Here is a 15,596-nt window from a genome sequence, read left to right as displayed (position 1 = left end):
GTGGAGGCTGTGGAAAAAGGGGTGGTGTTGGTGGAGAAGAGGGAAAGATGTGGGATTTGAGATGGAACTTCTTTCTGACTAGAGCTGAAGCCGTTCTCAGGTAGAGCTACTGCTTTTAGAACAGGGTGTAGGAGGCATGCTCACAGTCTGAATTGCTCTTACATAAACACAAATTTCATAGAACAAATCCGCACGAGGCAGCCATCAGAGTATTGTGCACGGATAAAAAAAAAAAACGGTGTACGTATAATTCAACACATTCCCCACTGCAAATTCCTTAAAAAATGAGGCTCATGTTTCTTCTGTCTTCCATGACCTTTTAGCCTTTGCCTGCCATTAGTAACTCATACAGAAACAGCAAGGCTTGTGCACTACTACAAATAATGCTCTCATTTCTTTTGAGAGCCAGTTGGCTACCATTTGGTCATGTGAAATGCATTTGCCTTAAAGGAATAGTTCACCTAAAAATGAACATTTTGTCATCATTTATTCACCCTTTAGCATCAGAAACTAGGCAATGTGACTTGTGCACTATATTTCAAGTCTTTTTAAGCTATACAATGTCTTTGTGTGTTTATTTAAAAAATGGAACATCAATACAAATTGCATAGTGAATTTCATATCATTGACAATTGGAACCAATAGCATTTGATCCCATTTATCTGAAACTGGATTTTGTAGAGTATATGCCATTTAGAAAGACATAAGAGTGAGTAAATGATGAAAGGATTGACATTTTTGGGTGAACTATTCCTTTAATGCCTGACAAATGTGTGCTGGAAAAAAAATTGGTGTAGAAACAGTTGTCACTCAGTAATTGCTAGTAAATTTCACAAATAATTACAAAGAAGCAGAAAGTAGCACATTTAATTAAATGTGGAATTTTGAAGTGGAAAGGTTGAAATTGTTTTCTTGTAAAATGTACTGCAAGAATTTTTTTTTTTTTAAACAACTATGTAAATAAATGAAATATTTTTTACACTGTTTTGAAAAATCATGTTCTACTTTTAAAGCGAGATGTCCTGATCTTTTGAGTTCAGAAGCTGACTGAAGCAGATGGTGGCAGTCACAATCCTATAGAGACCGAAGTCATCTGAACTCTGAAAAGTTGAGTTCAACCTCTGCTTCGTAAACAAACCTGACCGTCCATGTTCTCTGCATATCGTTAACCTGACTAAAAGACACGGGTAACATTTATTGACCTCTGGCTTGATCTCTGCTGACTCCTGGCGAACACAATCTCCAGCGCAGCACCTGGGTCCAGTTGTGACTGGGCTACTGTCCATCATGCAGTATTCAGATCCAGCCTGTGAAATATTCAACACAACACAACACTGACAACAAGGAAACAGTAACACGGTAGCACAATCAAGAGTTTACTGGCTCTGAAAACACCAGATTGTCTTTCGATTTACTTGCACCTTCAGTCTAGCACTGTTTTGACTGAATCTGCTTATTATTTGAGCTGCCTTGACACAGTTACACTGCTTCAGTCATACTTTTATTGGTGTAGACAGCAGTAGAGTTCCGGTTTAATCTGTACTAATCATGTTAGGGATACTTTGTTTGATGTCACAAACATCAAACCACAAAAGGAGCCCTCGCCTGATCTCCATATCTCAGATCTTATTCACTGTACATATTATCAGCAAGGGCACAACCAATGAATGAATCATAAACTGCCTTGGAATTTATCTGTGGCATATTGTTCGTTTCCTACTGGGTGGTAATTGCTGTGTATAATGAGAATAACAAACTCTTAAGGCTCATTTTTGGCAGCCTTAGATGAGATAAGAAGTTTTTGGCATGTGCCTGTTTTCATGTTTTATACAACTCAATCACACCAAACAGTGTAATACTTTATTGAATAGCTATCATGCAAAAACACATTGATTTTTTTTTTTTTTTTTTTTGTGTGTGTGTGTGTGTGTGGGCTGAAACACCTCAACAGGGTGGGAATTATAGGGAGTTTGGAGGGTCTTAAAACGTGCATATTCAAATAAGTTTCACTTTTCAATGTCAGTTCCAATGGCATTTTTAAAGCACAAAAGTTTGATAAGTTAGTCAAAATGCATATATTCACCAAATAGATGCTCTCAAACTGAAGTCGAGTTCACCTTAGAAGGTATCCATAGCAACTGTCGTTTCCATTAGAATCAGTATTGAGCGATACTGTACAATGACAAAAAAGAAGTACTGTTATTATGTATCACTTTATTACATATAAAAAGTATATCGCTTAAAAACTTTATAAGTCTTGTAAGGTTTCATGGCACTTTTATTTCAGCACCAATCAATCCTCATGACAGATTTGAAATATAGAAAAAGTAGATGTGGAAAGTTGTGGAGTGGAGAAAAGCAGAGCAAAACAACAACTGTGTCTGATCCAGTCAGTTTTATTTTAAAGTGGACCTATTCTGCCCCTTTTCACAAGATATAATTTAAGTCTCTGGTGTTTCCAGAATGTGTCTGTGAAGTTTCAGCTCAAAATACCCCACAGATCATTTATTATAGCTTGTCAAATTTGCCCCTATTTGGGTGTGAGCAAAAACACGCAGTTTTTGCATGTCCCTTTAAATGCAAATGAGCTGCTGTTCCCGGCCCCCTTTCCAGAAGAGGGTGGAGCTTTAACAGCTCACGCTTCGGTTGCTCAACAACAACAAAGCTGGAGAATCTCACGCAGCCAAAATGAGGATTGTCAGTAACGGTGTTCAGCCTTACATTGTTCAAACCTGGAGTCGGACACTGATGGAGAGACTCAGGAAGAAGTTACAACTTTTAGAATGAAACTGGACGTTTCTGAATGGTTAGTGGATAAATTTATGTTGTTGCTGTGGAGTTGATTCAACTCATGGACTAGCATGTGCTGTCATGTTAATCTTTTGTGCAAATCCAGTGTTGAATTGACCCTCGTTTGTGAAGCAGTCCGGCGTAAAATGATGGCATGGAAACAACACTCTATTACAACAACTCTTCCTCTTCTCTAAAGCAGTCCAACATGGCCTCACCCCCTTTGTTGCGTGTTCCCGGGGGTGGGGTTTATGTAAATTTTGTGGTTTGTGATGTCACCAACCCGGGAAGAAGCTTGTTGTAGTCCCTACTAGCCATTTGTTGTAGTCCTTAAAAAGTAATTTCTGTAAAAGAAAATATCTCCCTTTGCATTGAACTTCGTAACTTTGCAGATGTTATTTATGCTCAAACAGCAACATTATAAAGCAACTATAAAGACATTGCTCAGAACATCTTAACTCACATCAACATTGGCTCAAACAGGTTTGGGGGGCAGCAGATGAGAATCATTGTTTTTGCAATGCCATCTGATGTCTTTATGGTTCAGAAATGACACGCTTCATATTTAAGATAGTTTGGCTGACTGTGCGATACTGCGGCAGAATAATACACAAGAGGTAATTACACTGAAATAAGTGAACCGTGTTGCATATGTTCTGCCCAACACAGAACAATCTGTCTCACCGCAAGGTCTAATTAAAAAGTTACTAACTTTTTGACACTGACCTGACCATTGTTCATTAACCACATGCTCTTTACTTTTTCTGCTTCATGTTAATTGCAAAACTAGATTTGACCAGATGCTCATTCTTTTTTCCCTTGTGAATTATGCCTAGCAGATAAAGATATTGGCTTATTAACTTCAAGATTCCCTAATGTCTACAGGAAAATTTACCAAACATTTCTATTTTGAACTTTTTGTGTTGAGGTGCCTGGAGAAATCGCCTGCCATAATAAAGTTCCCAGCAAATGCTTGTATAAATAGGATCTCATGAAAAGAAATGTCTGGTCTGCAGGTTACTTTTCAGATCCATTGCAATGTGTGGTTTACTGTGGTCTATCTTTCATTGCATTCTGCCACCAGACACCTACATGTTTCTAATCCAACATAGACACTCCCACACAAACACACATAAAAACCCCACACACTCTTACAGAAACATGCACACACATGACTTGCACTCCTACACACACAGACAGCTTGTTATATCATCCCTAATCCCAGTTACACTTCTTTATTCATGTACATGCTTGAGTACAGACACCACAAACTAGGGCTGGGTTATATCTCTCAATTTGCCATTTGATGCCAAGTACATTCAAAATATTTAAATACATTTTTCAATAAATAGTTATATATGTATTTCTGTAAACAAAAAAATATATATAGAAAACTCATATTTTTCATATTGTTGAAGAATATTAAATGATTTTTATTAATATGCATCAAATTAACATTACATAGCAATATTTACTTGCTTGTATTTTTATAAAAAATACTTCAAAGCTTTTGAAATGCCATGTGGAGACTTGAGAATTGCTGTGTTGAACGGCCATTTCAAATTTGAAAATTCAAAATATCCCCTAGCCCTAATACAAACGCACACAAACCTGGAGAAAACTTTGTGTGTTTCCACTGTTTTTCTCATTTCAGAAGTCTGTGGCACAAATCCATTGTTTTGTGTTCTAATTTCGTTTTGTTTTCCTATTGTGAACCTTTACAAATCATATAATCATCTTACCATCTTCTTGGCTTTTTACACAATACTGTTCTTTTTGGTGCACCAGTTTTCTTGGCAGGAAAATAAAAAAAATAAATAAGGAAAGCTAAAACAACATAAAGGCTTAAATAAAAAGTAAACAAAAGAAAGTTGGGTCCAAATTCCTGCAGTGTGACACCTGCAAGACTTCTGTCCTCTGAGATGCTCTAGACTCTCTTTCAGAGGATGGTACAGAAGTTTAAATCCTCTCTCTCATGTGGCACTGTGAGCTGGTGAGCCAGTTCTCTTCATTATAGCTGCTGTCCCTATAAGCTCCATACTCTTTTTTTTCTCCCAGAAGCCCCTGGGGTCAGTAATCTGCCCTTAGGCACTGCTATGTACAGCCTACTTGGGCGACATCTCAACCGTACAGGAAGCTTGATTCTCAATTGATTCCAGTAGAGTTTCAGCATGTTGTGAAGCTAATGGTGTGAACCTCTGAGCTAAATAAATGTGTAGCAAATTTTGTTCAAAATATTTTATTAGATTAGAACTGAGTTCATTTGAATATATTTATATTAACATTTTTATATTTTTAAATCAAGTATTTAATTATATTAATAATATGAATTATAATTATTATAATTTCTTTTTGTCTTGTCACTGTGCACATCTCAATGCATTCTGGGATTGCTTTCTCTGTGAAACATACATGAAGTGCTCCCTTAAATTTTGTACAATAAAAGATATCTTCTAAGGCACCATAAGTCTGGCTTTGAGAGCAAACCTTTTATGGATTAAAATGCAGTCTTGATAGGCATATCGCTATGGTTTGGAACAGAGCTTTTTTTGTTGAGGAATTAGGTTGGAACGGCCAAAGCCGACAATCTGATTTAGTACTGCAATGATCTTGTGCTGACTTCTAGATTGAACAAAGCGATAAAGAAAGCAGGGTAAAACCTATTAATCATTGTCTTTATTTCCTTTTTTCCAGAAACTTGGGGAAGTCTGGCCTGAGAGTCTCGTGTCTTGGATTAGGTGAGTTTACAGCTTTTTGATCAAGGCCTATTATAAAGAAACCTGGAACAAACAATACAAGCTTTTGTGAAAAAGAAACTACAAGATGATTTTTCTTCAAACTATCAGATGCTATTAGTGGTAGACAACTGAAGTCAGCACCATCCAGTCAGTGTTGTTCTGTTCCCTTCAGCTGGGCATTAAAGATTATCCATGTTATCTGTAGCTTCATCTTAAGGCTTTACTCTTCAGTGTCATTGGTGGATCACTGATAATCATTTAAACCTTGTTTATCTTGTGAAAAGCAGTGACTGATTCTAGATCTCTTCACAGGAACATGGGTGACGTTTGGAGGACAGATCACAGATGAGGTATGATGAGTCCTGATGTGAACATGAATATCCTGTCATCGTTTACTCACCTCATATATTTCCAAACAAAAAATATAAAATTTAAATATAAATATAAATTTCAATATAGTTATTTTATTCATACTACGGGGCTGTTGAATGCTTGAATTTGATTGGTTGACGAACATTCTAAGGTGTGCAGTTATTTTCAGGGAAACGCACAGCTAAAGTAGTTCTAGGCAGGTCTTGACCGCATTACAGTTCCATATCACTTCGCCAAATGATTTCAGTTATTTTAAAAGGTCCTTAGAGCCAATAACCGCAAAAGAACCAAAACCCAAAATGACACTGACCAAGCAAATAAATATAGTAAACAATAGGATAAAATCGACAAATTATTGTCATGGTTTTTGCCACAAAATACATTTTATTATGTCCTGAAAGGTCATACTCTCTTTCTCCCGCTCTCTCTCTCTCTCTCACTCAAACGCACACTCATACAGTACGGACACACACTTGCACATAAACGTGTTATTAGCGCTGCTCTGACTAATTATTCAGTAAAATAGTTTAGCAACTTAAAAGCTACATTACATTTCTCACCAGCGAGGTAATTGCGGTGCGGTTCTTGAGGTAGATAAACTTACAGTTTCGCTATTAGTAGAGACTCTGCTGCCGAACACTGTTGAGACGCACAGATTCAGGTAGGCTAATTCACATATGCTTTCTCTTTCTCTTTCTTTCTCTCTGCAACATCTGAACAGTGTCTTGAGATGTGGTAACCATAGTATAAGTGAAATAATTGACTCTGGGCTGTTGAACTATTAGAAAATAATGCACACCTGAGGTTTAACGCTTCACGACGTAGCCGCATTACCACCTTGGATGTGCATTATTTTCCAATAATTCAACAGCCTGTTGTCAATTGTTCCTTACTTATTTCATGGAACACAATGTCATTTATATTATTAAACCTTGAAAAGTATCATCAAGGTAGTCCATAAGACTCATGCGCTATATTCCAAATCATCTGAAGTCATACAGTTTGTGAGAAACAGATTGAAATAACTTCTGGTGAAAATCAGCTCTCAAATCTCATTTACGCTTGTGGTCATTCAAACATGGTACCTCAAGGCACTTTGCACCAAGTATGATACTGGTGATGTCAAAAATAATTGGTCTCATAACTGCAGCACAACACATTTGAATATTTAAAATTAAATATCATGAAAGAAAAATATACTGGTTTAGAATCAGAAATAGTGATGGTTGGTAAAATTATGTAAAATTTTTTGGTAAATTAATCCTTAGAGTGTCTGTGGATCCTTATGAAAAGTCCTAGATTTACTTTATTAAATTTAAGGCTGAAAAAAAAGAAACCTCAGATATCGTGAATAACGAAGAAAGTTATAAAGTAAAAGAAGTTATTAAATGCACAATTTCATGTTGTAAATTCCCAGATTCAGATTGTTTTTCAGTGTAAAGATAAATTTACTAAGAAAAACAAATGGGATTACATAGTATTCTTCCATGAATCATCATTTACACAGTTCAAATGAAGATGAAATTTTAACAACACTGTTTGGTGGATGTATCAAAATGTTTTATTGTGCTTTGATATTAAATATTTAAAGATAGATGTCTGCTTATATACACTATGTAGCATGCAGTAGTGTTTCATTGCCAGCATACACTGTAAATGTACATATTAAAGATGACTTACAGACTGACACAATGCAGAATACAGCTTTTAATAATAGAATAGACTGCAACACCTTGAATGCTGGATTCCCTCCTCTTCCCTCCATCCTTATGACAGATGGCAGAGCAGCTGATGATTCTGGCGTATGAGAACGGGATCAATCTGTTCGACACGGCAGAGGTCTACGCTGCTGGAAAGTGAGTGTGCCAAAATGAACACGCAGCTCACCCCATCAAATTAAAGACTGTAGTATTGCCATGTGCTGAAATGTGTTCTTTTTGTTTATCTTGTATATTTAAGTATTGTAGTATTTGAAGAAGGTTACGTAACATTTGCAGACCACCTTTGTGTGATTTTTATTTCAAATATTGGTAGTGTTTGCTCATATTTAGTACATCCTTGCAACACCCTAGTAACTATCAGGAACACCCTAGCAACATAGGCATGCCATAGCGACTATTCACAACACTTTAGGATTGTGGTCCTGGTGCTGCTCTTTAGAAAATGTCAAATCTAGTTGTTAGTTTTATAAGTTCATTTGATTCTTTTAACATGAACTTTCCTCAAGTTTTCTTTAAAACTAGGGGTCATTTCAAAAGGTGAATGAACATTTAAATGGCAGCTGACCTAGGGCATCATTGGGAATGGTGTTCCTCGTCCTTGTCTTGCGTGGGAGTTTGTGTTGAACTTGTCATAAAGACTCAGCACAAAGCCACCAGATCAGGGAAGGGCTCTAAACTGTCATGTGCAGTTACTTATATGCCGAATATCACAGTTTTCAGACTGAGTATTACTTATAGTTGGATCTTAAAATGATAGCATCTCTTAATGTTTCAAAGAAGTGAGATTTATCAGCTGTGAGCAAGATGAAGCACAATAACCAGTGGGATTATCCTGCTTTTACAATGAATTCCTGACCTAAAGTGATACCATGAGCAACATATCTGTCAATATGTCAGTAGAAATTGAGGAAATAACAAAGAGATGTAGTGACCCAAAAATAAGATTATAAAATACTTAAATGTTTACTTTACTGTTTTTATTTTTGTGTAGGTCCTGCCTGTCAAACTTGCAAACTCGGTCTCATTTTACAAAGTTAAAACACTTTCTCTTTAATTATTATAATATATTTTAATTAGGGGTGTAATGGTACACAGAAGTCACGGTTCGGTACGTACCTCGGTTTTGGGGTCACGGTTCAGTACGATTTCGGTACAATATGGTCACACTTTATTTTAGGGTCCAATTCTAACTATTACCTAACTATTAACTATGACTTTTGCCTCAATAAACCTCTAATTATGGCTTATTAAAAGTTAGTAAGGCAGTTGTTAAGTTTAGGTATTGGGTAGGATTAAGGGATGTAGAATATGGTCATGCAGAATAAGGCATTACTATCTGCTTTAATAAGCACTAATAAACAGCCAATATCCTAGTAATATGCATGTTAATAAGCAACTAGTTAATAGAATTGGACCCTAAAATAAAGTGTTACTGGACAAAGGACCAAATCCACAATTCTAGGTTTATTTTCATTTATTCTGAACAGACAGTAGTGCAAATCACAGTTTGTTCCACTTAGCGGCATTTAGTTTCCCTAGTTAGTAAAGTAATACTAAATATTAATAATAAATATTGTTTTTTTAAAGTTTTAGTTTTGGCGGTGTCAAAGAATGTTAGGTATCCTAGGTGTATATCTGATGGTAATTTTTGTCTTAATTTTGGACCCTGCTGCTGAGATACAGCATATTTCCAATTTGAGAGATTTGTGTCCTGACAGTAACGCGCATGTAAATCGATGAGTTACTCTCAGCTGTTGTTCCCTACAGTGCTGTGAATCCCTAATAGAACACATTTTCCTTCCTCTAAACAAGGAAAGTTGCCTGACACATGATGTTTCATAAATAAACTGTGCAAATTAGGTGAGGATAGCAGTTGGTAATGTGCTCTGTCATTAGCTCAGCGCTGGGCGTGGGCATCACTGAACGTCGGCGGTGCTGATGGGGTGAGAGGAGTGGGAAGGTCTGTTTTATTTATTTGTTTGGAATAAACACGGCTCTGGCAGCATCTACCATACAGCTGCAGTCAATGCAGTGTGTTAAACCCACGTGCCATAACGGGACAAACACCCCTGCGTAAATATGTCACCAAAATGCTTACACCCACAAATACACACACATGTGCTAGCACACACACGTGTATCTGCCCTGGCATGTGCACACATCAGCTTTTGTCACCTCTCTTTCTGTCTTTCTCTCCCTCGCACAAAAGCAAACAAAAACACAGGCTGAGTCGCCCCCTCACGCGTCTGTGTCCATCTCGACATGCTAACACTAGCATGCATATTCAGATATCCTCATGAAGATGAACAACTCACATTAACAGCTTTCTGCCGTCTCAGGGAACCTCCTTTGAAGCTGAGACTTTTTTTTTTTTTTTAGAAAGTGCGGTGTAGCGGTGGGCCGTACAATCATGTGGATTAATGAACCGCTCTCTTCAGCTAATGACCACTAAATCAAAGCATAACAGCTTCCTATTCAACATTTCTGTTTTCGTGTAAAGCCTGGATTAGTTTGAAACATTGAATCAATGTTCATCCATCTTTTGAAAGATTGATTAGTTTAACAGACTTTATTACACAATTCTCTGGAATACTTGATTCAGAATGGTCAGTTTTCTGTGATCAAATATTTTTTATAATATTGCTTATTTATTGCTTAATAAAATGTATATATTTTTATTTATATGCACATAGCCATACATATATAAAATTGATTATTTACAGTGAGCAGGTTTGCTTTATGTTGGGTGTGCTTGGATTTGTTTGACAATAATAACCATCCCTTGTGTGCAATAAAAACATCCATATTTTATATTTACATTTGGACCTGTTTATCCATAAGAAAATAAATAGAGATGTTGGTTCACTTGATGGCAGTGTTATTTTATTATTATTTATATAATTATAGAATTTATTACTGTAGTATTTATTTTTATAGCTTTTATTTTTTTATATTTTCACTTCAATTTTAGGTTAAATGTGTGCTTTTGTCATTTTTATTAGTTTTTATTTTTTAAATATTTCTATTTAATTTTAATTTCCAATATTTCTTAAATAGAAATATTTAAAAAATATTTAATATTTAATTTTTAGTTTTGTTAATTTTAGTACTTCAACTTAAACTTATTTTATTAGTTGCAAAGTTACATTTCTAATTTTGGTTCTAGTTTTTCATTTAATATCTATTTTGTGTTATTTTATTTCGATGTATTTCACTTAATGAAAACATTTCCCCCTAACTGCATTTCATTTTCATTTTATAAAATAGTGCTTTTATATGCTCTGTCTTCCCATAAAATGGCACATTTGAAAGGGAAAAACAAGATTCCAGAAGGATTTTAAGAGAGATTAATTATAAAGCAGTGGGTGGGATTTGTGGTGTCTGTGAGCATCAACTGAATTACAGCACAACGGTTCATTGAATTGACTAGTGTACGGCCTAGGGGAGATCTCACTCACCGGGAAAATCACAGCCCGAACTGTATCCTCATTGGGCCCAATTAGCACCTTCAGCACAACTAATGGCTGCCAGAGAGCCTTTTAGTCTCCAGGCTGTTACTGACACTCCCTGTCTGCAAATATAAAGGAGGCACACTTTTCAGGGAATTAAAGATGCTTTTAGCACCCAGGTCTTTGTTAATTACTCATTCACATGCCTTATCGCTTTAAATGTTAGCCTTCTCTCCAACTGTTACTGGAGATGGTAGACTTGTGTAGCCCCAGTTTTAACCAGCGCATGCGTTACAAAGCAACCAAAAGTCGTTGAGCACCCTGACTGTCAGAAATTGTGTAAAGCCAGCCACACTTGCTGTTTTAAGAAAAGTCTTGTCAGACAGTCCATGAATAATCCATGAATGTGCCGTCTGAAGTTCACAGCGTGTCCTAACCAGGAGCATCGTAGCATGTTTCTAACAATTTGCCTGTTCACGCTGTATGCAAATTGCCAGATGGAACTTGTTGGATATTTAATATACAGCTGTTTGCATCAGCAATCTATGAAAGCTTGTTTCCGCCACTAAATAAAAAATAAAAAAGATATTTCATTTTCTTAGAATTGCAATATAAACTTACAATTGTGAGTTATAAAGTCAGAATTGCATGATATAAACTGTCCATAATATCCAATTGTGAATGAAAAAGGACTGACGTTTTTTTTTCTCAGAATTGTGAGTTTATATCTCGCAATTCTGACTATAATTCACACAATTCTAACTTTATATCACACAATTCTGACTTTATAACTCGCAATTCTGACTTTATAACTCGCAATTGTTTATATCACGCAATTCTGACTTTATATCATACAGTTCTGACTATATATCACACAATTCTGACTTTATAACTCACAATTGTTTATATCACGCAATTCTGACTTTTTAATCGCAATGGGCTATATGCACGGTTACTTCCTGGTTGTCGTTAAGCCAGCTCAGGCATTTCCGGTGAACTGTTAGCTGTTCATTCTGTAGTTGCTGTACATCGACACAAAACCATCAGTGGTTGACTTTTTAATGTTGTATTCATATTTTAATGCACTTTTACCTAATTTTCCAATAAACCAGTTTTATTGATTGCAATAAAGACGAAGCTATTGGGACCGTTTAAAAACGCTGTGTCTGTAATTAGACACACACACACATTTTTTTCCCCCAGCACTTCAAATGTTATTTTTAATGTGATGACCACAAACATTATTTGTTCTGAGATCCTTCTGAGATTGTCCCCATTGTAAAACCGAACCTTTCAAAATGTAGGAATTTAACATTTGATAGAAAACACTTATTTAAAAATAAAAAAGACAATAATTACCACTTTAACCAGCAGGTGGCGGTTTTTTGCGCATATCATTTCCTCTAATCGTTTTTCACTTCGTTTTTGACTAAATATTAAACATTATAAAATAACTAGGTTTAAAAATACATTTTGTCAATGTGAAGTATGAAATACTCAAAAAATCTTAAGAAAAACAATAACTTTTCTTGTGGTTCATGACAGAAAGTGAGCACTGCGCTTTCCCTTTGTAATTACAGCAGCTGTCAGTGCAGCGCAAGATCAATGATTTCAGCACACTTGTAAAAACACACATTTTATTCAATTAATCTAACTAAAGTGCACAATAAATATTTAATTTTTGAATCTTTTTTTAAAAATTGTGAAAACTGATGGTCGAATTGAATTTAGCTGAGGAGGAACAATGAGGTACGTCTTTATTTATTTATTTTTTTATGCCGTCTTACGTTTGAATAACTAAATTAATGCTATGCCTGACTATTTAAGTGACTATATTCTGATTATAAACTAAGTATTACACTACTGATGCTCAACACACCAGCAAATGACATCTCACCGGAAGTTTTCGAGCTGGCTTATATTAATGCGGAAGTTCTAAAGAACGCTCTGTGCATATAGCCCATTGAGTTTACTTTATAACTCACAATTGTGAGTTTATATCTCGCAATTCTGAGAAAGTCAGAATTGTGAGATAAAAAGTCGAAACTACTTTTTATTTTATTTCATGATCGAAACAAACTTCCATAGGAATCTATAGCTTGATAGCTAGAAAAATAAACTCTAGAGAGGAACATTGGTTGAAAGATTTTTTTTTTTCCTTGAGAAAAAAATTACATGTACTGTACCTGATAAATATCCAAATGAATCTAAACGAATTTAATTGAATCGAGATCAGAATTAAATCTACTCGCAAGCTTGTGAATTGAATCAAATCAAATTGAATCATGAAATTTGTGTCAATACTTACAGTAGCCCTAGTTTTTATTGCTTGTTGCCTGGTAAGAAACCACCCTGAATATGAAAATACCTGGTATGTTTCCCAAAAAAGTATTGATAGTCTTTTGGCATTAAAGTGTGGTTTATAATTTACATTAATGTATTATATAATTTTGCTGTCTTAAAAGAGGTGATTTACTACACGTTGAAATGTCCCTTCAGTGCCCTGTTTTTGTTGGCTGTAGATGTCAATAAGATGACGGATTAGTCCGATAACCATCTGGTTTTCTGTTGCAGGGCGGAGATGGTGCTGGGAAACATCATAAAGAAGAAAGGATGGAGGTATGTTCATTAACAGCATACAGCTTTTCATTTCCTTCGGCCGTCTCTTATCTTGTGCTGATAACTCGGTCCAGTGCCTCAGAGATTGTGCCACCGCAACCCAAGACAGGCAGAAATATAAATTATTAAAGCCCCGCTCGCCCCGTAGATGTCCCATCTCGATATTGAATTATAGAGCGGTCGTGTGTGTGTTTGTTGTGCAGTTGATGTCCTGATATATGTTTGTGTAATGTAACACAAGCTAAAGGAAGTTCATGGCTAATAGAAGCCCTTGTTAAGATGTTTTAATTTAAGCAGGGTGGACTCTCACTGTTAAGGCATAATGAGATGAAGCGTAACCGAGCTCTCTGCTGGAAAGGATCTGCTCATTTGTGTGTGTGTGTGTGTGTGTGTGTGTGTGTGTGTGTGTGTGTGTGTGTGTGTGTGTGTGTGTGTGTGTGTGTGTGTGTGATCGTGCTGCTTAGTCATCCTGCTAGTCAGTGTGCATCAATATCAGGGCACACAACCCCTCACCTCTGCAGCAACATAGCTTATTTCTGTCCTCTGTGTGTGTGTGGGCTTTCTTAGTTATAGTTTGTGAGTGGAAGTGAGCTAAATCTGACAGACCTTCCCTTAGGAGAAGGGATATTCTAATATATTTAATCATTTTTTAAATTATTTAATATTAAATTTTTATATATATATATATATATATATATATATATTTATATATATATGCATTTCTTATTTATGCAGCTGTGTTATGTGTCTGTGGTATGTCCTCATTTAGACAACCAAGTAAACGCATTCCTTTGAAATTGAAATGGTTACCGCAAGCTGTTACTCTGTTGTAATTATTTGCAACTTCTTAATTACTTTCTAAAAGCCTTTCAAAAAGTGTGACCTAATTTAAAATGATTTTCCTTTTCTTTTTTGCAGACGCTCCAGTTTAGTCATTACAACCAAAATATTTTGGGGTGGAAAGTATGTATATTTAATATTTATTATAAAATGAGTAATGGTATGATATAGAGCTGCACGATTCTGGATAAATTGAGAATCACATTTTTTTGTTTCAAACAGAGATGAATACAAAAAAAACATGTAATTTATTAGAGGTTCTGACAAAATGTTAATTGCTGCAGTCTATTTAAAATGATGAATTAATTTGAATGAGTTATTTTAAAAAGTCAGTTTGAATGAATGATTCAATGACTCACTCATGCAGACTTCACTTGTGTCATTACTGGATGAATCAGTGTTTTTGAACGAATCTCTCAACTGAATGATTCAATGACAAATGTTTTTAACATTAACTTGTCGCCACCTAGTGGCGTAACTTCACCTAGTGAAGCACCAAGTTACTTTCAAAAAGTGATTTGCTCTATTATGATCGCTTCCATAGACATCAGTGTTTATATCCAAGCTGTAAACTTTTATCCCAATACTTCTGTGATCATTTGAATATTTGTAACACAGAAATAACGATACTGTGTGATTGAAAAGACTGTTTGTGAGGCTGTTTCCTACACATGATAACTGCTTTCTCTGGGGCATCGCCAGCGCAGATTTAAATGTTTCGTTATGATTTCTCAAAGGTTTGATAGACACAGTCGAATGGTTGTCATTTAGGAATGAAATCGCTTCAGTGTTTTAATCGAGATCGCGATCTTTTAATAATTAATCCTGCAGCTCTAGTATGAAACAAATAATACTTTTGAAGCTTTGAAGTTCAAGAGTTATAAGATTCACTTATGTGTCATGATTAAATGGTTAATGTATCTATTTTAGCTTTGGTAAACAACACTTAAATCTTTGAATTAAAGTGTTATATTTTGCACTGAATAAAATATTATGTCCTCAATTCTAATATCAAACCAAGTAATGTCTTTGCAATATAATTTACTAAAGATGGCATCAATGATAAT

At 35.5% G+C, this 15,596-nt stretch overlaps 1 protein-coding gene across 6 annotated transcripts in view; it reads left to right on the top strand.

The window, feature by feature from the left end:
* The window catches only part of kcnab2a (potassium voltage-gated channel subfamily A regulatory beta subunit 2a), a 118,418-nt gene that overhangs the window by 84,430 nt on the left and 18,392 nt on the right, over positions 1–15,596 (top strand). For all 6 annotated transcript variants that reach the window (XM_051912831.1, XM_051912828.1, XM_051912829.1 and 3 more), the window contains 5 exons: positions 5,485–5,528; positions 5,841–5,878; positions 7,677–7,756; positions 13,645–13,689; positions 14,608–14,652. In XM_051912831.1, coding sequence (XP_051768791.1) covers positions 5,485–5,528; positions 5,841–5,878; positions 7,677–7,756; positions 13,645–13,689; positions 14,608–14,652 — 252 coding nt within the window. The remainder of the gene's footprint in view (positions 1–5,484; positions 5,529–5,840; positions 5,879–7,676; positions 7,757–13,644; positions 13,690–14,607; positions 14,653–15,596) is intronic.

Source organism: Ctenopharyngodon idella, chromosome 11 (genome assembly GCF_019924925.1).
Source record: "Ctenopharyngodon idella isolate HZGC_01 chromosome 11, HZGC01, whole genome shotgun sequence".
Taxonomy (NCBI): Eukaryota; Metazoa; Chordata; class Actinopteri; order Cypriniformes; family Xenocyprididae; genus Ctenopharyngodon; species Ctenopharyngodon idella.
Note: the sequence above shows the minus strand (reverse complement) of the source record. Positions and strands in the feature narration are given on the sequence as shown.